The sequence below is a fragment of the Merops nubicus genome, unplaced genomic scaffold (genome assembly GCF_000691845.1).
Source record: "Merops nubicus isolate BGI_N331 unplaced genomic scaffold, ASM69184v1 scaffold29271, whole genome shotgun sequence".
Lineage (NCBI taxonomy): Eukaryota > Metazoa > Chordata > Aves > Coraciiformes > Meropidae > Merops > Merops nubicus.
In genome coordinates this window covers 30815-55852 of record NW_008589455.1, presented here as the reverse complement: position 1 = coordinate 55852, position 25038 = coordinate 30815, and the positions used below count along the sequence as shown (strand labels likewise).

The 25038-nt window shown below is 51.9% G+C and overlaps 1 protein-coding gene across 1 annotated transcript in view; it reads right to left on the bottom strand.

Annotated features, from left to right (window-relative positions):
- Nucleotides 1–22962, bottom strand: part of ZSWIM5 (zinc finger, SWIM-type containing 5) — a gene marked incomplete at its 5' end in the record, with an annotated part of 28585 nt that extends 5623 nt beyond the window's left edge. Inside the window, 9 exon segments of the mRNA XM_008949609.1 lie at nucleotides 65–200; nucleotides 611–871; nucleotides 1372–1509; nucleotides 2474–2620; nucleotides 5544–5720; nucleotides 7563–7742; nucleotides 12965–13115; nucleotides 13725–13873; nucleotides 22606–22962. Of these exon segments, the coding sequence (XP_008947857.1) occupies nucleotides 65–200; nucleotides 611–871; nucleotides 1372–1509; nucleotides 2474–2620; nucleotides 5544–5720; nucleotides 7563–7742; nucleotides 12965–13115; nucleotides 13725–13873; nucleotides 22606–22962 (1696 nt within the window).
- Between the last annotated feature and the right edge of the window lie 2076 nt (nucleotides 22963–25038).

The window sequence follows — 25038 nt, the reverse complement described above, 5'->3', positions numbered from 1 at the left end:
TTCCTGGTGGATTAGAGGAGGGAGGCAAAACAGGGGGCAGAGAAGGAATAAAACATGCACCAACCTCATGGCCCGCAAAGCCAGCTTGTACGCCAGGTCTGCATCGTGGGGCAGCAGGGCAGAGAACAGGTATTTGGCAAAGGTGTGCATGGGGACACTCTCGCGGTGGATGACTTCTCCCAAGCCGCTGAAGGGACCACCTAGGCATAAGCAGAGCCCATCAGCCATAATAAGCACAACGGGATCTGTGTCTAGGTTTTGCACTACTCCAAAGCTTTGAGGATCTGCTCAGCAGCTCCCTGGTGCATTAGTCAAGTTGATCCAGAAAGAAGGCTGCTCTTTCCTTTTCTAAAAATGCTTTCAGGTCAAAATGCTTTAAGCACTCTTCTCTGTCGTGCCTCTGAGGTGGTCTAAGGCCAGGGAAGTCAGCAAACCCTTGGTTTGCCAGATGATGGGGCAGAGCAGCCATCTTACAGGTTTAGCACCCCACTCACAAGAGGAAGAAGCCAGGATGGGGTCAGCCAGGCATAAATTTTGGAAAGGGCGCCCCAAAGATGTTACCAACACTGAGCTGAGACACAGAAGCCAGGTAGATGAACCAAGCCCCCACCTTCCAGCAGCAAGATACACTGCTTCCGCAGGGTCTGCACCAGCACCGGGTCCAGCTCCAGGTCCTGCAGCCGGGCAATGATCTGCTCCTCGTTGCGGCACACCTTGTCTTGGGCATAGAGACCTTCAGGCATCACTCTCTGCTGACCCATCCCCATCAGGGCCACCTCTAAGGCCAGGGACAGGTAGGACTCGCCACTGTCTTGGCTGCCAGTTGCAACGGGCACGTGTTGGTACACTGGGGGTTTGGAGTCTCCAGCATCTGGAAGAAGTGGGAAAAGTTAACACAGCAGGGTTAGAAGAGGCTTTCTAAGTGGCAGAATCACAGCAGAGAGAAAATGTCTCAATTCAGAAGCAAGACCCACATTTCCCTTGCTGCCAGCCTTCAGTCACCCGGAGATGATACATAAAACCTCCCTGTCGGAGAAGTGGGCTTCACCCTCCTTCCTGCTCTCACCAGGAGATGCCTAGCACCTGAGACCTGTGCACCAGGGTGCACAGCTGACACCAGAGCCTTCCTGTGGGCCAGCACGCCCCGGGCCAGCTCTACTAAGCCACACTCCCGCTCTGCTTTGGCTGCAAAAAGCAGGCTGGGAAAACTGGACACTAACTCCACACTGCAGATCTGACTTGACTGCTCCTGCAAAGGTGGAGATTCAGAGCCCAGGAGTCCCAAGCCCCCAGACCTGCACTCAGGGTCTGCCCAATGGGCTTGGTTCAGCCACAACCACTGGGAAAAAGGCCAGGAGGAGTGACTGGTACCTGAAATTTCAAGGCAATTTTCCTCTTCTAATCTACAAGCTTCCGTCAGGGTGAGAAAGAGGCAGCCAATGGGGTTCAGAGGGTGGCCTACCCAGCCCTCCAAGTTGGTGATGGTTGTTGCTCCTCGCTGCAGCAGCTCTGAAAAATAAAATAAAAAAAAACAAAAAACAAACAAAATAGAAATACAGTAGAAGTGAGGAACTGAAAGACAGGTTCTCACCCACAGGCATCTCTGAAACCAGAGGCCTTTTCTTACCCCACGGCCTGGGACATGGGGACTTCCAGGGCCAACTCTGGCACGAGGGCAATGAGCAGCTCAGAGCAGCCACAGACATCAGAGAGAGCAGGCATCTGACAAAAAAAAAAGGCACTCCCAAGGCCACATAAGATAAAGTGGCTTGTTCTCTGTTCCAGGACATGAGGGACTGCTAAGTCCCAAGATAGGGTCAATGAAGTCAGACCTGCAGGCTACTCATTTGCAATGGTAGCCTAAACATCTTGGAAACACAAGCAGAAATCTCTCTGGATATGACAAAGACTCCCAGGGAATCTTAAAAGCTCCATCTTCTGATGATCTCAAGCTGTCTGAGCTAGTGAGCTTCAGGAGTCACTGATCACCAACAGCACTGCAGTAATTGACCCCAGCTCCCTCTCAACTGCAATTGCAAAAGGAGAAGCATGGGGCTTGCCTCCTGGTACCATTTACTCAGCAAATCCAAGGTGGAGGTAGCACACACAGCCAGTTGCTGCAGCTCTGCAGACAAGCAGCTCTTCTTGACCGCAGGCACCACTTGCCTGTGCAGCCCTTACAGGCAACCAGACACAGCAGCAGTGGGAACAAGAACATCGCTAGTCCAGCAGCCTGAAGGCAGCACGTGGACACCTCTGTCCTTAGCATGTGGGTACCAGTGCAGTTTGGCTCAAGCAGTCAGATGCATCAGTTTGTCTTTCTGGGTGTAATATCATACACCACTGCCCAACACCACCATCTGCCATACTGGATAGGGCAGCACTACTCTCTGAGGTGGAGATGACTTTCTCAACCAGCTAGGACATCCCAGCCAGTCCTCACAAGACACTTCTCCTGTAGCTCTACTCTTACCTTTCTTCTGATGCTTATATATTTCCAGCTGCCTTTGCTGCTGCAGTCGCAGGGTGTTGATTATGGCAACAGTTAGTCGGAGAGCTTCTCTGGGATAGCCGTGGGAGCGCAGGGCATCCACCCGAGCACAGGCTGTGGGGACGTGTTCTGCAACACAAGGACAAACACGGGGGCATGGCTCAGCCAGAGCAGCACAGAAATTTATGGGATGGCACTGATGGGAGAGGACAAATTGATGGCATCAGGCTTCAAGGCGTTTTCTTCTACTTATCTGTCATGGTTACAGGGGCTGGGACCAGTTTATCCTTATGTGGGTAGAACCAAAAACTGTGTATTCTATACTCTCTATGTCAGTGCTCATGGGCTGTTAAGAAAATCATGGGTAGCAGCTGCCCAGGACAGACCTCACACCCCGGGCTATAACAGATAAGGAAAGAGGTTCAAGGTCAGGGGAGATGTTAACACCTTCCCACCCAGCAGGAGGAGTCCTCCCTGTTAATGGGCCCATCCATGCCTCGCCCCATGACTCATACAGAGCTCCCCCCAGGAGCTATTTCTGTTTAATGGACCATCAAGGACCCATTGCATGACTCATAGACTGATATCAACCCATTGGGAGATGCTCCACCCAGGGGGAGGAGCCAAGTGCTCCCACCTGGATATAAACTGGGGTTCAGTACAGCACGGGGGGCCTTACCCACTGGATTTCCAGAGGACAAGAGCTACCAGATCTTTTCTACGAGACCACTGTTTCATCTGGACTGCTACCACCACCCTAACTGCAGAGTATCAGGTTGTATTGTGGCTCTGTCTGTGGTTTTCCTTTGTATTATTGCTTTTATTTTTTTCTTATTAAATTGTATTTCTGACTTGGAGTCTCTCACTGGTTTGTTTTCAAACCATTACATTATCTTCCCCATACCATAGCTAAACTCCCGCTCCTTGCCTTGAATTCATCCCTTTCTCTCTGCTCCTGGCAGGGTTGCCTACCAGAAATACTAACAGGACTCCTACCACGTTAAACACACAGCAGCCACATCAGTATCTAAATCCCCACCTCCAGAAACCTTACCTAGTGGAAGCATTTCCAACACACCATTGCTGCAATACAACAGCCCCAAACACAGGCTGTTACAGCCCCGCCGCTCACTCCTCCTAAAACCTGCACGGTTTATGGCAATTCCTTTCACTGCTCTGCACCTAAACCCTTCTTTGTGTCTCCCCCAACATCTCTCCCCGCTCTCTGCAAAGATGATGATACATGGTGTGAGGCCATGCATCCAGCACTGATCTGAGGTGATGCTTTGAATTGCTTCCTTAACGGCTCCACGGAGCGAGCTCCGCAGACACCTCATCTCTTCTGCAGCTCTCCTACCTGGTGTTTTATTATTAGGAACAGTTGCATGAAACCCCCTCCAAGACTCACAGTTGCTTAGGAATTCATCTGCTCCTGCTGCTCGTTGCTCACCTGAAATCACAAGCAACTGTGGAGAGGATTATGACTGAGTGAGAAATTAGCAGGAGCAGATGACATGACATGCCGCATAACAAGCAGCAAAAATCTCATTTTCTTTCAAAATGTCCTACCAAGTTCGGGGGGGGAAAGACAAACACGGAAGATCTAAAATTATGGTAGAGGGATAATTTCTATTCCTGGAAGAGCTCAGAAAGCTTTGGAAATTCAGACAACCACCTCCACAAATGGTGTTTCACATCCCAAAGGTCATCCGCAAGGAATCCGCAAGGAATACACAAGGAAGAGGTTTCAGAACAAACAAATCTGTAAAAGAGCTTCTTGTTCCTCCCTTTATTCATTTGCTAAATGGATGAAATATTCAGCTTCTTGCTGAATTCACCACTGGAAGTTGCTGACAAATCAGACTCTTCTCCCAGCACTGAGCTCCTGATGGGGTGCCAAGAAAGCAAAAGCACAAAATCCAAAAATCACAGCAAATACATCACAAAAATAACGTGGACCAACCAGCTGGCTCACGAGAACCCAGATTTATGCTAGGGACAGGGGAGCTGTGGCCAGCAAATCCATGGAAACATTAACCCAGCACCACTGCCTGTGTCTGTGTGGGGAGGAGATCTGCTGTCTGCAGCTACACAAAACTCTTCCCCCAGTAGAAATGTCCTCTTCTGCTCCAGCTAAGCTCACAGAGGTGTACCAGCAGCCTTCACATGGGCCCTTTTTAACTTATCTCTTGGCCTTAAGAGCAACCTAGTGTCTGCTGCTCCAGAAATCACGTCTCTGGATGATCTAAAAGGTTCTCTTCCTTTGGCTGGGTGATGGGAGACCCCAGCTCCTGGAATGGATGACAGTGCAGTGGTTTGACCTGTTCCATGTCTGTACATTCATCTCTTGGGCTGTAGCAATGAAGCATTCACCCTCTTGTAGGTGTGGGGAGCTTGCATCTCCCATTTTGGGGTCAGTTTGAGGGCTGACAGCCACACCAGGCAACCCCCCCAAGCCCTTCACCTCACTCAGTCTCTTTCCAGAGATGTAGTTGTTGAGGGTCTGAAGATCTGCCCCAGGCTGTGACTTTGCAGTAGGGAAGTTGTGTAGCTTGAGGTACACAGACTAAAAGGCTACAACATAGGAGGGTACTGGGCTTGACTGGTCCAGTATTCCTTAAGCTCATACAAGGCTCAATTGTACTGTCTGCTAAGAACCTTTAAATGAAGACTAAAAAGACGGTGAGAGCAGGGAAGGAAAAAAAAAACCCCAGAGGATACAGCTGTGCTCCCCAGCCAGACTTTTAAGTGTCCAATCCTTCTTGCACTGAGACAGCCAAAGACTGGCAGGGTGACATGATAAAACAAGCCTGATCCAAGGGGAACATCTGTAAAGATGTGGGGAGGACTGTCACTGGTGTGTGGGAGGGCATCAAGCTCTTCTGCTGAGCCTGCTCCTCATGCTAAGGGCCAGGGAGGCACTTTCAATCTGGGATGCAAAACATTTCAAGGACCCACAGTAGCAAAGCTTCTTTTATACCTTGGGTGGCTCTTCTCCACTAGCAACCTTACCCACGCGGGCAACGCAAGGGGCTGCTGGTTGGATGCTCACCGAGCCACAGCGGCTGCCCCTGGGAGTTGAAGAGGAGGCTCTCGCCCTCCCGCTGGTAGGAGGGAGACACGTAGAAGTCACTGCTAATGATGCGCTGCAGGTGGCTGTCCTGCCAGTGGAGGTCACAGCCCTCGATCGCCCGGGTGAACACGGTTCGTCTGGGCCTGGCCAGCGAGTCTGCAGAGAGAAAAACCATCAGTGCCTTGGTGGGGCAGCAGCCCCCAGACATGACCTCCCTGGGCAGAGCAATGTCACTGAACCACATCTGCTTACATCAGCAGCCCCTAAAACTCTGGAGGGACCTGCATGCTGCCTCTGGGCAATGGTGGGAATCAACCCCTTCCAGCTGTATGAGAGGGCTGAAGGGAAGAGATGGCATCATCTGAAACCCCACCACTGCTCTGCGGCAGATGTCTGTGCTCCTCTTCAGAGCTGCCTTGTAACTTCACTGACATTTTTGAAGCTACGGAACACTGGAAGAGCTTTTCACTCCGTCCAGGCAGATCAGACAAATGGTTTGTTGAGAGCAGAAGGCCTGTCTGGACCACTCCTGCTATTGCTCCAGCCATGACAGATCACGAAGGCCAAACACTACCAGCAGGTTGCGAAACAGGAAGCCCCAGGGGGGATGGAATGCTCAATGTTAGGCCCTGCAACCTGCAAGATGGGCCAAGTTAAACGCCTTCAAAGGGGAAAAACAAAAGACACTGTTCAAAGCTGATCCAGGAAGGCTGGATAAACATGCTCCGGAAACGACGGCAACAAGTAATTAGCCTGAATGCTGCAGGCACCCTGAGGTGGAGAGAAATTAAACAGGTGTTCTATGTAGAGAACCAAGCCTGCTCACTTCACCAGGATGGGTTTCAGGAATCAGCCGTTCCTCTTTCAGTAATAAAAGGGGCTGGAAACGACCTGCAGCAGTATTTGCATGTGCACGAACATTAACTCCAGGGTCCATGCTGCTTTCAGTCCCCTGCTCAGAGAGGCAGGAGCATGGGGACAAGGGAACGTCCCTGGCACGCACTTCAGAAACTCCCTGTGCCTTTAGAAAATGTGACTGCTCAGCTGCAACAACCTGCCCCAAATGCCAGAGCGAATCCTCGGCGGAGCTGGGAACACCACAGGGGAGTCCCAGGGCTGGCGCAGGACATGGAGCAAGGCCAGGTTTAAATTAAGCTTCGCCCCGAAGATGCGCACGGGGAGGCAGCTGGGGCACACGGTCCCGGCCGTAGCAGGACGGCCACGTTCCCGGACCGCTGCCGATGGACTAATCCCACCTAGAAGAGTGAAATTTCCTCAACGGCACAACTGCCTTCTCTCTCTCCTCTTCCCACCTTGGCCACACATAATATACCAAAGAGCAATTCCAGTGCGGCAGACGGTAAGAGTAGTAACTTTCAATTAATGTCTACTTCTGGCAAAAGGAAGGGGGAAAGTGTTTAAATTTAAAGGGATGAAGTGCTTTGTCAGGGGTTGAGAAAATATTTTAGTGCAAAGGAACAACCCCATAACTACAGTGCTCTATTTTTGCTCTGCACTTGAACCACGTTTAACATTCCTGGCTAATGACTTATCTACTGTCTGAATCAAAGCCCAAGAGCAAGGCTCAAGGGCTGGGAAAGGGGCTTTGCATCATCTTCAACTCCCCACTCTCACATTACAGCCAGGGCTTCAGAGATCAGCTCTGCTTCAGTTCAAGTGGTGATGGTTTTCTGCAAAATTCCATAACCAAACCTGCATAGACTTTAGGGGTCTAAACTCTCCCAAGGTCAAATCGCCTTAAAATGGCCTCTAATCTGATGCTTAAAATACAGAGACTTCAACAAACACATAGCAAAGAGCCAAACATTTCCAAGCGTATCTAAAACCAGACACTGTAAGAAGAAATGTTTTGTATTCCGTGACTCCCAGAGACATCACCAGCAGGGGATCTGTGGTCTCTCAACTTCGGGGCAAGTTTTGACCTGGACCCAAGCCCTATGGCCACCAGGTGGATTTCCACTCCCTGCCCTGACTCACCTTGGCTGTGACCGGAGCTCTGCGTAAGCGCATTGGTGATGTTGGGAAGCTCGTTACCGTAATTGCCATCTTCCAGGGGACAGACGTCCATCTCGCCCCACTTGCGCAGCTGCCGGAGCCAGCAGGATTTCTCTTCCAGCTTGCAGTGCGGGTTTAACACCACGCACACCCACAGTGCCCCTAAACAAAGCCAAGAAATCAAGGAGGTACCACCACCATACCCATGGGGCAAAGCTCTTCTGCTGCCGCACTCGTGGCGAGAGCCTGCAAGGTTTCATTGGCGTTCATAAACTCATTTCAGCATAATGCACAGACCCAGGAGGGGGATTTAGATAGCTTTTAAATAAAAGTAAAACTCCTCTGTAATGAAGCTAAATTATAATCTCATGAGATGGGGGACAGTGAGGAGGAGGGAAGGATAGAGCGACTGTGTATGAATTTGTGAGTGCTTCTGTCTGCCAGGACAAATCTAGTGTTTGAACTACACATCAAAAGCATGCTTAAAAACACCCTGGCAAGCTGCAGAGTCTGTATCTCCAAAGACTAACCTGATTTTGATCCTACCCACGTTCCAAGTGCTTTAAAGCCCGCTCCAAATGCTATTTCATCTGCCATTGTTCTTCAGGCCATTTGCATTCAACTATTTAAAAAGGAGATTTGGTGTATTTTCTTCCCTTTTTTTTTTCTTTCTCTTTTTTAATCCTCAGTAGACCTCAGCCTGCAGAGGAACCAGCAGAGGAATCTGGAGCTTGGCTTGATGTCTTGCGGGCAAGAGCCATTCAATGTGCAAGCCCTCCAGATCTCGCAAGCAGAGGTGTCCATCAGTAGGACGTCCATGCTGACACCCTCTGGGTCAACCATGGGACCTCACAGGCCTGGCAATGCTGTCTGCTGCTTGAGAGGCAAAACCAGGCCCAAGGACATCTGTCATCATTAAGATCCGTTTCATCATTTCACAAGACAGGGCTGACGCTGGTGCTGCTAACTGAGCCTTGCTGACTCTCCTGGGTCAGTCACAGCTCTGAAAATGGCTACAGCAAACCAAAAACAAATAAAAATCCATGAATTCTCCTTTAGCTAATTGCATTTCTGCCCAAAATTCCCTGCAAGGCTGTCAGGATACAGCACGTGCCCTCCCTCGTGTCTGCCCCACGGGTTGGGATGGCTGCATGCTGACAGAAACACCTTCCCTGTCTCTTCCATGGGTCCAGCAGAGGCCTGGAGCACCTACCGAGAAGCCCAGCCAGCTGCTCTCCCCTACCTCTCCACCACTCCTAGAGCCAAAGTTCCCATCCCAGAGTGACAGCCAGCAGCAGGACAACATCACCCGACACGGCACCGCTGTGTGCCGAAGGGATTCCTCCACGTGTGCAAACCACCTCCCTCGCCGGCTGCTTCGTGTGGCAGCTCCTGGGCTGCGCAGCCACGCCGCCGGGGCAAACAGCCCCAAGCCAGGTGGCAACTCAGGCAGACGGAGCAGCTGCTCCCTTTTTCAGGCAGCGTGAGGCAAAACCAGGCTCAGCAGCCACGTTCTGACTCCAGCTCCACTATGATGTCTCCCCATTCCTCTGGGTTACAGCTGAGCTTCAGTGGTGCTTTTGGGGTGCATCTCCTGGGACCTGTCCTCTGTGAGTTGGGACTTACGGACATGTTTTGTTCAAATCATCAATAAAGCATAGAGGCTGTGCACATCCAGCTCCTCACAGTGGTTTGGCTCAGCAGGAGAGACGTCATGGCGTTACAATGCAGCAGCATCACATCCAGGAATGAGCACAAGGAAAGCAACTGCAGGCACTGAAGATCAGCAAATACTCAAAGCAGCCCTCACCTGGTCCAGCTCCATCCATGTTTCAGCTCCACTGCTCCCAGGAAACCCCACTGAATCCCCAACTCCTTTCTGATGAACAGGGAAGAATAAGACTTTTGAGCTGCAACATCAGCAGTTAAGAGCTATCTCCTATGGGGCTTTTGGAGCCCACCCCTCCCACAGCAGGTCTGTCACTCTCTCTCTCCCAGGCTCCTGCAGGCTGCATGGACATGGTGTCTGAAAACAATCAGGTCTCAGCTCCAGAAAAGGAGTCTTCCTTAACACTCTGGTTACTATCCCTAAGCAGAGCAATGGGCATGTGCCCACTACCACTCTGAAGGCATAAAACTCCGCAACTCCTCAGGCAGCTGTGGCTCCAGCTGGTTTCGGGCACCCCCTCCCCACCAGTGCTCCCTGCCTGTTGTCACTGCCCCTCTTCGCCCGCTCCGGGGCTGCTTGTGCAAAGAGCAGCCTCTGGGAATTTTGGCTCGCGGCCCTGAGGCGCAGAGAGCAGCTCGGCTGATGGGCAGTAAGGAGGCTCGGTGCTTCGGCTCTGCCACCCCCTGGAACAGGATATGCCCGTTGGATTTTTTGGCTCCCACAGCTCGGCTAAGATGCAATCCTCAGAAGCCTCATGACTTTGCAGCCTATTTTTGAGAGCCCTCCAAGGCATCCTTTGCCTGCCAAAATGCTGTGCCTCTGGCCTCTCCTGCAGAAGGGATGATATGGCGGGGAGGTGGGAGCAAGGAGGCAAGAGGGATTCACATCTGTCTCAGCCACAACAGTTATCTGGCAGATGGAAAAGGGAGGTTTTCTGAGCCCTGTGGTCAAGTGACATCAGCTGACAGCACAAGTGACTCCTGTCCTGAGCCGGAACGCCACGCTGGGTCAGACTCCGTGTCTGTTCATATGCTGCAGAATCCTTCATCTGAACTTTCCGATAGCAGGAGGTTAAGCGGGGAACAAAGCGGCAGATCACGATTAAGCTAAGCCTCTAAACAAAAATGCTTTTTGATGAGAGGGCTGGGTGCAGGGGCCGGGGAGGGCTGGAGCCTTCCCAGCCCAGCAGTCCCGGCTGCCGGCCCCAGAGAGGACAGGAACTCCGATCCCGCGCCCAAGTTTCCAAACCATCAAAGAAATTCTCTGGTTTCCCACAGGGTCGCTCCCCAGCTTAATCTGCTGAAATTCCCCACTGTAAACAAGTGGCCGAGATAAATAAACCCGTCTCCAGGCAGATTAAGGTCAGGCTGCACTTCAGCTGGTTTTTCGTCTATTTTTTGTAATTAGGCTTTAATCGTAAGTACTAATACGCCAGGGCAAATACTCCCACGCCGCAGAGCTCTCCATCCAACAGGTCCTTCCTTTGGTTCCCCAGCAGACGGGGCAATAGATGCTCAGTTGGCAGCACACGCGCAAGCAAACGATGCCCTTTTTATTTTAATTTTTTTTTTTTTTTTAAAACTCTGAAATCCTGCAAAATCCTTTACATTTTCCCCAGCATAAATCCACAATCTTCTTTAAGGCTGATCTTCTTCCAATCCCATGCAAGCCTGTGATGCATTCTTTACTAAAATCAATGATTAATTATTAAACACGTACCCAAAATAATTTCTGTGAGGCCTATTTTTCTCCTCTACATGGCAGGGGGATGCAGTCTGTGCCGGGGCTTCCCACGGCAGCTGGCAACAGGCCCCTCACCCTTCCCTTTGGCAGAAGTGGTAACATTGGGCAGCTTTGGCATCTGCAGCCCACAGGCAGTCAGACAACGTGCCTTCACTACTCCACATGCCCCAGCTACCATGACCCACCCAGTGGTGGTTTGAGACATCTTCCCACATTGCTGATGTTCATCACTGGTGAACACCAACTCACTGCAGCTCTGGTCCCTCTGTCACTCTACCCTTCCTTCAGTGGGATGCTCTGTTCCTATAGCAAATGCTGCCCAGCTCCAAATCCAGCAGGCTTCTGCAAGATGGGGAATAATCCCTGCTCCGAGTATAGTCCATACCCATCCTACCCTGAAGCCGCTTCTTGTACCACCACCATATCCTCTGTAGGAGTTTCTCTTCAGCATGGAGATGCCCAGACCTTCCCACGTGACGTGCCTATGGCAGGTGAGCCGCTTGCTCTGACGTACACTGGCTGGCACCACACTTTATCTGCTGTCACGCTGATCCAGCCTTGGTAGGGCCCTGATGTCCCCCAGCCACCTTGCCATCTGCTGATGGGAACGTGCTGCCACCTCCTCCCACTCTGCCAAGCAAAACTACACGCACAAACCTGGTCCTTGCATGGTTAAGCCAGGTCTGAAACCCAACCACTCCCCCTCCGTGTGTGCAGGAAGGCACGAAGGGCTCTCAGCTTGGACAGTGGGTTCGAAATCTGGCCAAATAATCTGTAATTCATTTTTTTTTGTGTCCAGGCCTGCCCAGACACCCACCCATCCACGTTTCACCTGTATTTGCTTTCTTCCTTGTGGAAATTCTGGCTTGGTGGATTTGTCTCTCCAGTATCTTTGCATATCCAGCCACCTAGCCACACCATCCCAAAATCCTGGAAATATCTTCTTGGCAAGTAGGCATAGATGAGCTCTCCAGAGCCAGTGTGTTTATTTCCATCCAGAACGCTTCACACAGCAGCAAGATATCCCACCCCTGCCCCAGCCCTGGTCTGTGCAGTTTGGCCAGGCTCTCTGGTCTCACAGCTAGGTTTGTATTTGTTGGCCACTCGGTTGGAGGGTCTGTGATCCCAGCTGCAGCTTCAGCTGCTCCAGACCCTGCACAACTCTCATCCTCCTTCGAGCTCTACAATATCCCTTTCATCCCAGCCCATGAACCCTGGCCCTTACACAGCACCTCCTACCAGCAGGCTGCAGAAAAGCTCAAACTCACAAATGAAACTATGGCACAAGTCATTCAGCCAAGATCCCAGGTGACCAGGAGAGTCCAGAACTACTAGGTTAACTCCACCACACAACCAACCTCCCTTGGCCTACGTCATCTAAATGTTTTATTCTAATGATATTATGGTGTCAGCCAGCTGAGCTGGTGTCTAAGATGCTTAGCTAGAATTACCCAGAACTGCATTTCCTTTAAAGCCAGGCTCTGTATTGGCCATCCTGTCCCCCTCGTCCTGGAAACGTGCACCAGAGCAGGCAGAGATCTGTTAGACAGGCTGAGACTTGAAAACTTGCCTTTCTCTCTCTGAATCGTGGTTCCTCCAGGAACAGCACTTCCATATCCAGGCTATGTCCAGCCCCTAGGGCTCAAGAGCCCATGTCCTCCCTCACAAAGGCTTCAGGACAGCCCACTAAACATCAGGCTGCTGAAGTACAGGCAGGACCCTCCGCATGATGCACACCTATCATCCCTGGCCCCTTTGCAGGACAGGGGCAGGTTTAAGGCGTTGAACCGTGAAGTTTGGGCCTGATCCAGCTATCTCACCACAATTTCCCCAGCAGGTGACAGAGTAGCTCCTGGCATGTCTTGGGGTCTCCACCCCCAGAAGAGAGCCCCAAAGACCTCTGGGACAATGTCTGCTGGCTCAGCAGCCCAGGCAACCCTGCTGCTGCTCTCTGCAAGGCAGTGACCCTTACCCAGCTCATCCCAGAGCTGCCGGCACTTCTCTGTTATGCCCGTCCCCTGCTGCCTCCAGAGGGAGAGCCGAGGATCGGCCATGAACTGCTCTGTGATCAGCGTCAGCATCCTGGCCCCGTTGGAGTCTCTCATGCGCAGCATCTCCCGGACCTGGAAAGGACAGACAAGCCACGGTCACTCAGAGGTGTTTTAGACAAGGTCACTTAGCTGGCAATGCGCAGCTCCCTCAATCTCAGGGTCAAGACTGTAAATATATACATGTATATGTGTGTATGAGGTACAGTAATACATTAGAACACACACACAATAGCTGTGACGTGGCTAGTTGGAGTCCAGCTGAGCAGCAGCCACAACCTAGGCTGTGAAGAGGACCAAGAGATAAAGAACACAACAACAAGGCCCTTCTGCAAAGGAAGGGAAGAGCCTGTAGGCTGGTGCCACCTCTCCATGGTCTCGGTAGGCTCTGCAGGGTTGGCCTTCCTCCCACCGTGTTGATGGGGAGACAGGGGAAAGCCCTCTCTCACACAGGGACCACAGTGAGCCCAGTGCGTGGGAGAAAGGGACCTGCCAGGAGAGCAAGTGAGACAACCCAGGCCTGACCCAGAGCCTGGATTACAACCTCCTGCTCCGCGACCGGGCGAGAAGGCACTGGAGCAGAGATTCCCAGCTGTGACGGGCACCTTGCCAGGGCGGCCGGCGAGCTGCCGGCTACGTGACACACTGAGCAGAGAGGGGAGAGAGCAGCCGGCTCCTCCTCACCTTGGCAAACATGGAGTTGAGCTGCTTCCCCGAACCGTAGTACCCTCCCTGAGATAGGAACAGCTTCACCTGCTCTCGGACCTGTTCCTCATCCAAGTGCCAGCAGTTCTCATCGTCAATGCTGGCCCCAGCAGTGGGATCGGGAGCACCTGAAGGGACAGGGAAGGAGAAGAAAAGTGACAACTATGTTTACAGCAGCATGGTCAGCAAGTTTCATCAGTAAGAGGTGAACCTACCTCTATTTTATATGGACCCACCTCTGTTTTTTCAGCTCAGGTGAGGGAAAACCAACCAGGTTCCCAAGCAGTGACCCCAGCTGGCAGCATCATGCTCTCTTTCCACGGTGGTGGCAGCAGATGCCAGAAAGGACCTGACCACAGGGCTAATACCTAGCCCCTCTCCCCCTGTGCCCCATGTGAAGTGAGGCTAAGGAAAAGCAGGGACCTGGCCTCCTCCAAAGTCCCCGGGGTACAGGCAGTACAGCTGCAGAGCCCGGAGCACTCCCTGGCTCCAGGGATCGCCTGAGGTGCTCCTCCTCCTCCTCCACATCACTGGTTTCTCTAAGCATCAGTAAAGCTCCAATTCCTACGAGCTCTTCCCCATGTTAGGAACACTCTAACAGAGGTACCACTGCACAGGGGCTCCAGAGCGCCAGCTTAAGTGAGAGACCCTTGCCTCTCAATTGTTTTAGGACAAGGGAGAAGTCCCTGTGCATGAGTGTACCTGCCTGGGAGATATCCTCTGCTGGAAAGAGTAAAGGAACAATAACCCTTCAAAGAGCAACCTATGACCAGAGCATAGCCTTTGGCAGGCACACACGTGTGTTCACAGACCGGATCTCATCTTCTAGAATTAAAAAAAGCCACAAGTGCTTTAAAGAGCAGTCTGGATCCACCTCCTTTTGTCTTGCTCCTTTCAAATCCCACTTTTCCCCCACAAGCACTGCCCTACCTCCTCCCAGCAATGCCCCAGCTTCCCAGGCTCATGGGGCACACAGCAGCACAGCTCCAGCAAGTAGTCAGGAGTGCAAAAGGGAAAGAAACTCAGCTCTTCAGCTCCCTGCTTTTGGGTCCCACTCCACAGAAACTCCTATGGGGATACCAATGCCAAGGAGGGACTGGTGCATTTGAAGGATGCTCTGTGCTACTTTGGTCTCCTTCTCCCATCTTGTCTCTCTCTCAAACAAGGAAGGGGATCAGCGTGAAAAGAGCATGGTGCTGCACCGACAGCCAAGGGATGCTGTAGCTGACACATTCCAAATTAAATCTTAACAATGCCTTCCTAACTCGACTGGGATCTGGCTAGGGAGCAGACACTGCTTTCATGCAGAGAACAGCTCGGGGTTGCTGAACCAGGAGCTCAAATGCAATTCATGGAAATCAAGCTCCAGGATGCCTGCTCAGCAGGGCAACTGTCTCTTCACGGCTTGTAAACGAGAGGACATCAACCCGAGGGGTTTTACTCCTCCAGCAAAGGCTGAGAATGCTCTTGACCCGTTAAGATAGAGCTATTTGTATTTAATGTCCTTTACAAAATTTCTTTAATTTCTGCTAACAGTCGCTGCCCAAAAGCAGTTCCAGCAAGCTCGAGGCACAGCCTGCACCATGCTGAAGGGACAGGATGCTGCTGCTCTTTCTGTGGAATAATTCCTCGCAACACAGCCATGTAATTGGGACAGGAGCTGAAACAGCAGAAAGAAAATCACAGCCCTTGAATGAGCGCGAGGACTTTTGCCTGCAGCCCTGCATGTACCCTGATCCCGCTCTCCTGCCACTGGTGGCCATGCCCTGCCATAAGCCAGGAGGGACCACCACACCAGGGACAGTCCATCCCAGTCATCTTAGCTTTTCCCTCCCCCAGCCTCATCCTTATCTCTCAGATAAAGAGCAGACAAGCCAACGATTATCCCCTATCTGGAACCGATGACTAATCTGTCTACCACTAGCGCTTATCCGGCACCATCGCCAAGGTACCCCAGACATTCCCGCTCTTAATATCTTCCTCTCCACCGTCTCACCCGCCACTCCAAGCTGTAGCTATCCAGACCAGCCAGGTCACATTAGCTGCCTCTGTAGGGTCACCTAGCTGCATCCACAGAGACCAGGAAGGCATGGATGCCTGGGGTGACCCATCCCACCTAAGCTCAGCTCATCCTTAGTCCCCCACCAAGGCCTCTGTGACAGATTAAGATAGAGACAAGGCTAAGCAAGATGCACGAAGTGGCTGCCTTTTTCTGGGGTTCCCAGGGCTACCTCGGCACTCGCTGCTCACACGTAGCATTGGCAACAGGAAGCCCAAGCAGCGAGGGAAGAAGCGCGCAGCTAAATAAAACCTCCTCCTCCCACGCAACACATTGAGCACTTCGCACGTTAGGGTTCGGGCCGCAGCCAAATTAGTAACGTGCCTCCCATGCCGCCAAATAAAACCCAAATTTGCTTGTAAATGTATTTTGCTCCGCTATAAAAGATTCAGAGAGAGTGTTGTAATAGCAGATTCCCACACGTGCAATGCAACCCCGGCAGATAATGGGCTGCCCAATTACGCCAGGGAGCTGGATAAACATTTAAGAGCAAACAACGGAATTTGTGCTGGGTTTAAATATTAATGGCAGGATTTGTCCACTTCCCCCTGCCAATGTTCGCACTGTGGGGGCTTCGGCAGCGGCATGCCGTGACGCAGCCGATGAGTGATTCCATGTCTCGGCTCCAAAGGAGCAGGGAACGGCATGTAAAACAGCCCGGCGCCTGCGTAACACATTTCTCATATAGCAGCCTTCCTGCTCCAAAGAGCCCTGTTTCAGATGTGCCGGGTCTCGGTCCTGCCGGATCCAGATTTAAGGAAACACCATTGCACATCTTGAGTGGACAGAGTGTTTCACCAGCCCCGTTTGCACCGGTTGTAGAGACTGAGATAAAAATGCAATCCATCACACTCCAGGCAGAACCCCCACCTCGCTGCAGGCTCGGCGTTAACTGTTTGATAACCAAGTGACACTTCTCCAGGTGGATGCAAAGGCTGAGAAACAAGGGTTGGAAAAAAATCTACAAATTAGGAAACAGAGGCAAGCCACGCACGGAAAATTCCACGCCTTGCTCAGGAATCAGCTGCCCAACACAAAGAAAATGAAAGGGACTCCTGGACTGGAAAGGAGCAGGTTTCCAGGGCTAAGGAGGTGGTGGGACCTCATGGGTCATGCTAAGGCATCAGTGCATCCCCAAGCCAACCTCCTAAACCCAAGAAGGGGGGGATCTGTCAGCTGGGAGGCACAGGAAGTACTCCCAGAGCATCTCACCCAGAGCAGGAGCAGTGACACAAAGAAAAATGGATAATTACTATTTTTAAGCAGTGCCTGGAGCTGATAAATTGACGGTAAAAGCAACCAGGGATGTGGGTGGCCACTCCAGCATCTCCCTCGCAGTCGTCTTGGTCAACTGTGCCCAGCACCCGCCAGTGGCTCAGGGTCTGGCCACGCTGGCCCCGGGGTCAGCAGTGCCAGGGAGGTTCTGCCAGCCGGCTAAGCCGCAGCCGCCCGGAGCAGCGCTGGCTGTCATGGCAGCAGTTCACAAGGGCCATCTCATGACTGCACGCGGTGGTGTTGCTGAATGCCTCCGGGCTGCCTCTCCTGCGTCCAGAGAGAAAACAGACGCGAAGGAACAGCTCGGGGCAGGGGGTGGGGAGGACACGGACAAATAAACAAACAGCAGAAAACCTCGGAGAGAAAATAACCAGGCACCAGAAAGGAATTGAAATGAACTCTAACGAGGGATTAAAAATAGCAGCAAAGCAAGAAGTCAAGCTCTGCCAAGGCTCCCGGTTCGTTTTCAAGGGGAGGCAGGTCGGACGGAGCCTCCAGGGCAGTCTGAGGATTCACACCCATCTGACAGTGATGGGGCAAGTGAGGCTGGACCAGCTCCCAGCACGGTGGCTGGGAGCTCTCTGGTCCAACTGGTACCAGCATTGGGTCTAGTCATATTTGGAGCCACCTGTCAAGAACCACACGTGCTCTGGGGTCATTCAGCAACACCAGCGGTTCTGCAAGACATGTGGGAAGAGCCTCCAGCAGAGACATCCTCTCCAGCACTCAGGTGTGTTATCTTCCCTAAAATTCACATCAGCTCAGGAACATGAATCCCCTGGAGACATGACCTTCTCCTCCTCCCCTACAGGAAGGCAAAATTTCAAGTACATTTACCAGTGCTGCCCTCCAGATGCTGTCATGAGATGACCTCAAAGTTAAAGATGACCTGAGGACTCCTCAAACCTTAGCTATGGCTCAGTGTGACAGGACGAGCAGGCGGGGACTTCCTGCATGGCCAGCTTGACAGCTGACTTGCTGTGTAAAGGGAGCAAGATGGGCCAATGGGCGAAGGACAGTATTAGCCTAGGAGTTGAAGGAAGCGCTCAGGGTGGTCAAGGATACATCCAGGATACAAGTGAAAAGATGAGGCAGAGGGCTCCTTATGGCTTTTGCATAAGTAGATTTGGTTTTCCCATGGCAAAGTCTGAGGAACCATTCCCAGTAAGAGTTTTCCGAAGCTCCTCTCCTCCAAGGAAGCTCCTGAGATCCTGCAGGATCACAGAGGCCCCTTGGTGATTCATACCAACTCTCCGCTGGCTTGTCCTCAGAAGGAGCTGTCCCTGGCACTGCAAGACAGTGAAGGTTTTACAGCTTTTCCCACTTCTGGCTCAGAAGATCATCCCAAGCCTTTTGATGGCACCAGCTGAGCACCACAGATACTGCGTGACTCACTGGCGTTTCTGTGGGGCAGACAGATCACCCTGACCACGTCTCCTGGGCTGAGGACAGCATTCTCACTGCCATACCCAGGCGTCACTCGAGCAGGGCCAGTTACTGAGCTACCAACACCAGGCCTGCCAAAACCTCCTGCTCCTTACCCAAGAAAGGGGAAGATTTCACGATGAGGCAAGATACCACCAAGCCCCGAATCTTCTGGGCCCACAGGCACTGTCAGTCCTCAGAGCTGCCCCTCCTGTCTTTAAGCTTCTAATTAAAGATTTTAATGACCACTGTCTCTGGTCCTGCAGTGGTTTCCATCAGCCTCTTCTCCTTTCTTGACCACAAACTGCTTCTGACCTCAGGAAGACTTTGCCTCCAAAGCCCAGACCAATCAGGCTCAAAGGATGTGTCTGATACAACAGCTTTTCTTCTGTACACCCTACACTGATTCTGTCTTCCTCTTAACATAAATTCAGATCACTTCCTACAAGCGTGAACCAAAACATAAGACGAGATGAATGATACTTCCCAAGTCTGCTGCATGGCTTGAACCCTGCACACTCACTGCTGCTGGGTGTTGGATCCACGCCGCAAGAGCAGGAAACTCATGCTGCTGGTTTTCATTCTGTCAGGACTCCTTGGTCCTCCTCAGTTCCCCCTCCTCCACACTGCTTGCTTTTCCCCCTGAAATCTCCCTCCCCACCTACAATTCCCATTTCAGCTCTTTTTCACAGCCTTGCCCTCTCTGATAACTCCTAGCCCTCTCCACAACACTCTACTGCACCAAAACAACGACTCTCTGTTCCTCATTTGCACCTCAAAAGGATGTATTTGACACATTCTTCCCATGTTTCATGCTGTTAGAGCAGGGATAGCCCCAGTGGCAAAGCTGCAGCTGTCCCCAGCACAACCCACCATGGCTGGTGGCCCTGAGCCACCTTCTTTGCTCGCATTTCCCTGAAGTCAGGTTGGCCCCACAGCAAACCAACACGAGCCCTGGGCTGATGCTCTCAGAATGGAGGGATCAGGGTGCCCAGGTGGCCGCTCAAGGTGCTGCTCGCTCCATTGGAGGCCCACACATCAGATCCAAGCATTGCAGCCACAGGTCCTGGCTGCCCCCAGGAGCCACCCCACCAGGAAATGCCAAGCAGCCACGAGTCGCATTGCCGGAGCAATGACAACCGTGCAGCCTTGCTCTGCCCCGGACGGTCAGGCCACTGATTTTGTCCCCAAGCAGGAACGCGCTCAAGAGAGGGGACACAGCAGCACCAAACCCCACCCTGGTCTCCTCACTCCAGCTGCCACTTGAGACGCCGAGCGTGGAGGCGTCAGACACGTGAGACGCTCTCGCTATGAGCCTGCTGCCCTTTGCAGCCAGCCACGAGAGCAGAAACGTGACCCACTTGAGCAGGCAGAGGTCAAGTGGGGAGCAGAGCGACAGGCACACCCAGGCTCTCTGCTCAGATCGAGTCCTTCGAGAACACGGCAGCGCCTTGGCTGCGCTCCGAGACTCCATCATTACTGGAGAGTTTGCATTTCCTTCTAGGAAGGCAGCCGGGAAGATCGGCATGCAGCGCACAGCCCGCGGCTACAGGCTCCTGCGAGGAACAAAGCTCTGACGGCTGAGACCAGCGCAATGTCAGACAATAGCCTGTAATTTTCTTTGCTGTTCAGGAGCTGCAGGGGGAGAAGGAGCAGCCCCGAAAGCCTTATTTTGCAAACCCGGACAATACCCTAGCACAAAGAGCATTCCCCAGCTAGCTCAGAGTGCTCTCGAAGTGCAGAATTGGATCCTCCCTCCCATGCACATCCATGTTCCATCAACACAGAAGGAGCAGTCCTTCGGGTGACCAGAGGCAGGTGGGGAAGACCTGATGCTGAAGCTCAACAGACCTCTCCTCAGAAGAAATGGGGGGAAAAAAGAAAGGATTTCTAGAGAGGTTGCTCTTGCTCCAAGGTGTAATAACCTCAGGTGTCCAGTGCATATACTGGGTTACTGTTTGGGCTGGAGAGGTTGGCCTGCCAAAAGCCACCTTGGCTTAACCCCAAGGCTAACAAAGGTGTGACCCCAAGAACCTGAACTAGACGCAGCCAAGAAATGCACACATAAGCCCATAAAGCTCTGTGTAAAGCACACCCTGAAGAAGTTAAATTCCCAGGATCAGCAAACCTCTATGAATTCATGAACTGCAGCTGGGATGGGCACGATGTGGGGGAAAAATATGGATCCATTTCAACTGGAGCTTCCAAAACTGCTCTCATATAGGCAGTCCCTCACGTCTGCACCCCTTTTTCACTCTGGGCTTGTGGCTCAAGTAGCTGTGCAACGCAGTTGCAACTGTGGCTGTGCTTCACCGTCTGGGCAAGGCCAGCAAAGCTTGCAACACTGTACAGGATCAAGAGCCAAAGCCTTGGACATCACTCTGAACTTGAACACAAGGTTGTTTGAGCCTTCCTTTTCACAGGGCACAAGATCCACGAGTTTTAGATCATCTTTAGATCATCTCATCATCCTAAGGCTGATCTGCATTCTACCCCAGGCTGAGACGAGGCTGTTCTCCTGTTTGCAGACGTGTTTACTTGCTTGTGACCCTGGCTAGGCAGCCACATGGGTGTCAGATAGGTGCCACCTTCTGCTGCATAAGTCAACGCATCTCTGTCAGCTCAAAATCACATGCTGGAGTGTGTGAATTTGCACAAGTCTGAAGGGATGGAGGATTTTTGCCTTGTGGTTTTTTTTAAACCACTTGTGAAAACAAGAGGCAGATACTGAACTGGAGCCAACATCTGTATCTTTGTAAGATTCTCCATCACCAGCCTTTTGCTGACTCTAGAGCAATAAATATTCAGAGCCTTAAAAGCTTTTCTTCAGTCTGCTTAGGAGAAAGCAAACTCAAACAATGGCCAAGAAGGGATCTTGCCCAACCTCAGCTTCAGTGGATCAGCATAGGGAGGGAATGGGCATCACCAGATTCTTGCAGTACCACAGCTCCTCATTCTTTTTTAATACCAAAAAATGAGGAACTGTCCTGAAAAGCCAGTAATTTAGAGCACAACTGCACAAGCAGCAGATGAGGCCCAGCAGAGAAGACAAAAGCCTCTTCCCCAGAGTAGAAGCAGGAGCAACCAGATAGGAGAGGAAAATATCTACAGTGGAGGTGGGCCTCTGGCCTCACCTCTACATGTGGATTCAACCATTTTGGATCCTATTTTAGGCCGCATATGGGGCTTTTCATCTTCGAAGCACTTAACAGGCATGTGTTAATCCCTGCAACACCCTTCCATAGCAGATAAGTGTTTATTATCTCTACTCCACAGCTGGTGGGACAGGCACGATGGAGAGTGACTCACTGTTGTAGACCCTGGGCAACTTTAGCTCCTGGCTCCTTGGAAAGACACAGTGAGAGTGCCCGGCTTGGGCTGATGAAGGGAGCCCCAGGGCAACTCCCCAGGGAGTCTGGGCCACCTCCTGGGCCAGCAGGCAACAGGAGCAGGGCTGCAATGGGCACTGTCACCCAGTCAGTGCTATTTATGGGAGGAAGTCAAAAACATCTTCCAAACACAAAGCCCCAGGACACAGCTCTAGTGCCTTTGTGAATGGGTTAGAACCGCGGTGTTCATTTATTACGAGTAAATTAACACCCATGGAGATAAAACTTTAATCTCCCACTGGCTTGACTGCATCTGACTTAGCAACATGCAGGGTTGGGCTGACAGTGTCCCCACATGCTGGAGGAGCCACATTCCCACTGCACTTTCTGCTCCTCAGGCTCCCTGCACCACATTCTTCCATGTTGGGGACTAAACACGATCTCTTCCTCCACCCTTGGCTTCTCCATCCTACTCTGGGCTGTGCCTTGTGCACCATCAGTCTGTCCGTTCTGCCTTTTCTTGCCTGTTGAAGTCAGTGTTTGACAGAGAAACACTTAAAGAAGAACAGAGGGCAGAACAGGCACACATGGCCAATGCCACCATGGCCCAAATACTGCATTAGCATCAGTTTGACACTGCTACCTCTCTCTGTGCAGCAACAGACAAACACTGCAAACTGAAGGTCACCACCGTCAGTGCGAAGCTACCATCCCAGCCCCAAGGCACAGAATGAATCAGTGCTGAGACACCCAGGGAGGAGGGAGGAATTACCATGCACTTGGTTGATCTCCGAGTTGGACGACAGGATCTCATCAGCCAACTTCTGGGCAGTGGGCAGCACCTCGGTGTGGTGTGCGGTGATCAAATACTGAACAAACTTCTGGAGCTGGTCCCTGTTCATCTGGAAAAGGGTCTCTGAGATGGGAAGACGGAGTTTGACCTGGTCCGGCTTGCGGATCCTATACAGTGAAAGCGCCACAACGTGGGCACAGTAAAAAATGTCCTTGTTCCCACAGCCACATGTCACTGAGGTGATTTTGCAGCGGTCAAAGCTGATGGCCACCTTGTAGGTCATCTCTGGTTCTGTTGCAGTTGCCGGCTCTGTTACCGTCCCGCTGAGGTGGAACCCTGGAGAGGGAAAGGAGAAAAGGGAAAGGCCACATTAGCTTCCCTCTGGCCATGACCACCCATACAAACTCTGGAAGAAGGTCATGGCCAGCCAAGGCTGCTCATGCACTGCTATGTCAAGGACTGCAGGCCATCGTGGTGGCTTACACCCAGCAATACCCAGCCCATGTATGAACACACTTCCACACAACACACACATGCAGCCGGACTTGTTGGTGAGTTTATTTTACAGCCAATCCCGCAGGGGAAGAGCAAAGTTGCTCAGTTCCCTTTTGTTTAAGAGTCTCTCAGGCTGTTTCTCTTCTGGAAGTCATCTCCATCCATGCCTCCCTCTTGCTAAATTTGCAACTCACATGAGCGAGCACTGGCAGAAAAAAAGCCAGGTTTTCTTTTCTTTGATGAGGTAGACAAAAAAAACCACAAATGAAATGCAACACAACCCCAGCTTTTGTGCCTCAACTAGGCAGAGTGCTCCAGGGCACAGCCACAGCCCTGGAGTTCCGTGCAGGAGGAGCAGGAGCAGTGCACAGCCCGAGCCGCAGGCTGCATGGAAACCATTTGCTCCTTGAGCTCCACAGTATCTGCTGCTCCTCAGTGAGCTCTTCAGCTTTCCCCAAAGTTCTGCTGCCACCTGTCAGTGCAACTCTTGTGTTAGGCTGCAGGAACAGCCCAAATTGCTTATACAAACATTATGGTGGTCCTGACAGCCCCCACCATGGGGTAAGGGGCTGCAGTGCCTGTGAACATAAACTGTGAAAAAAAGTCTTGACAAGTCCCAAATGCATGTGAGGAGGATGAAACAGGTTCAGAAGGTCCTCTGGGTCCAAAAGCTGGAATGTACCAGGAAAGGAATAGATAGTGAGTGAGAAAAGACTGGATACTCATCAACCTCAGTCTGAAAGTCCAAGTAGCCCTTCCCAGAAGTCAGCTGCCAAGGAGATTCGACACCAACACTCTGCACTTGCCCAGCTGCCTGGAAAAGGGACATCACTGTTTCCCCCACTCATCCTCCTCGTTCCCCCAAGGAGAATGAGGTTGCACCAGCAGGTTAATTACCATGGCTGGGGCCACCCATGTGGCTATGTCAGAGCCTGGCATGGTACCCAGAATCCAGCGCCTTGCCCTGCCTGTCCCAGCCCTGCTCCCTGAAGAGGATGCTCACTTTTCTCTGTACCACTGCAACCTTATTAAGCCCATGTTTGTACAGAGGTCCCTGTGGAGCCTCCTGTCCCCCCGGAGAAGGCGGCAGACAGCTGAGAGCCCTACAATTAGCGACAGAAAAGGAGAAAAGGGGTGTGTGTGTGTGAAGATTAAAATACATTAACTGCATCAAACCCTTGTGTGTTTGCCAGCTCTCACAAAGGCTTTCCGAGACAAATTCTACCAGAGGTTTTTAATAAATGGCATCAAAACCAGCTATTCACTGCCAGTCTCTTTAAAGCTGCGCCAAAACCCACATTCAAATCTGATTAAGCATCAAGGAGGTCTGCTTTTACTTTAGCACAGGGGAGGGGAAAAGCAGACCTGTTCTGCTCCCATCGCCCAAAACGCACTCCACAGGGCCAGTGGTGCAGGAGGGAAGGGACAGACAACCCCGCGCTACCCTCTCGCTCGCACGCTGCCGGGAGTGGAAGTGCAGCTGCAGAGGTGCCGGGCTCGGCGCCGCGGGACCAGCGGCCAGCGGCTGACGAGCCCCCTGCTCCACCAGAGTCCACCCCCCCGCAGCCAAACGATATAAATCCCGAGGATAAACTCCGAAGTGTTTATGTTCTACCACTTCTCTGGTCTGCGATGCTTGGCAGGCAGCTCCGACTCACTGCCAGTTTCTTCCCAGTTTACTTTTTCTGCAAGTTAAAAGGATTGAAACCCACGTTCCTGAGCAAGAACGTATGTATATATGAGTACGTACACCCATAGGCACATACAGACATATATAAAACCCTCCAAGACAAAATACTAGCCATAAACAATGCCTTGAAATGCTTACTTTAGCAGGATCATGGGCCAGACTCCACTTGGGGTAACGGGTGCAAGGCTTAAGGAACACATCTAACCAAACTACCTATTTCAGACAGG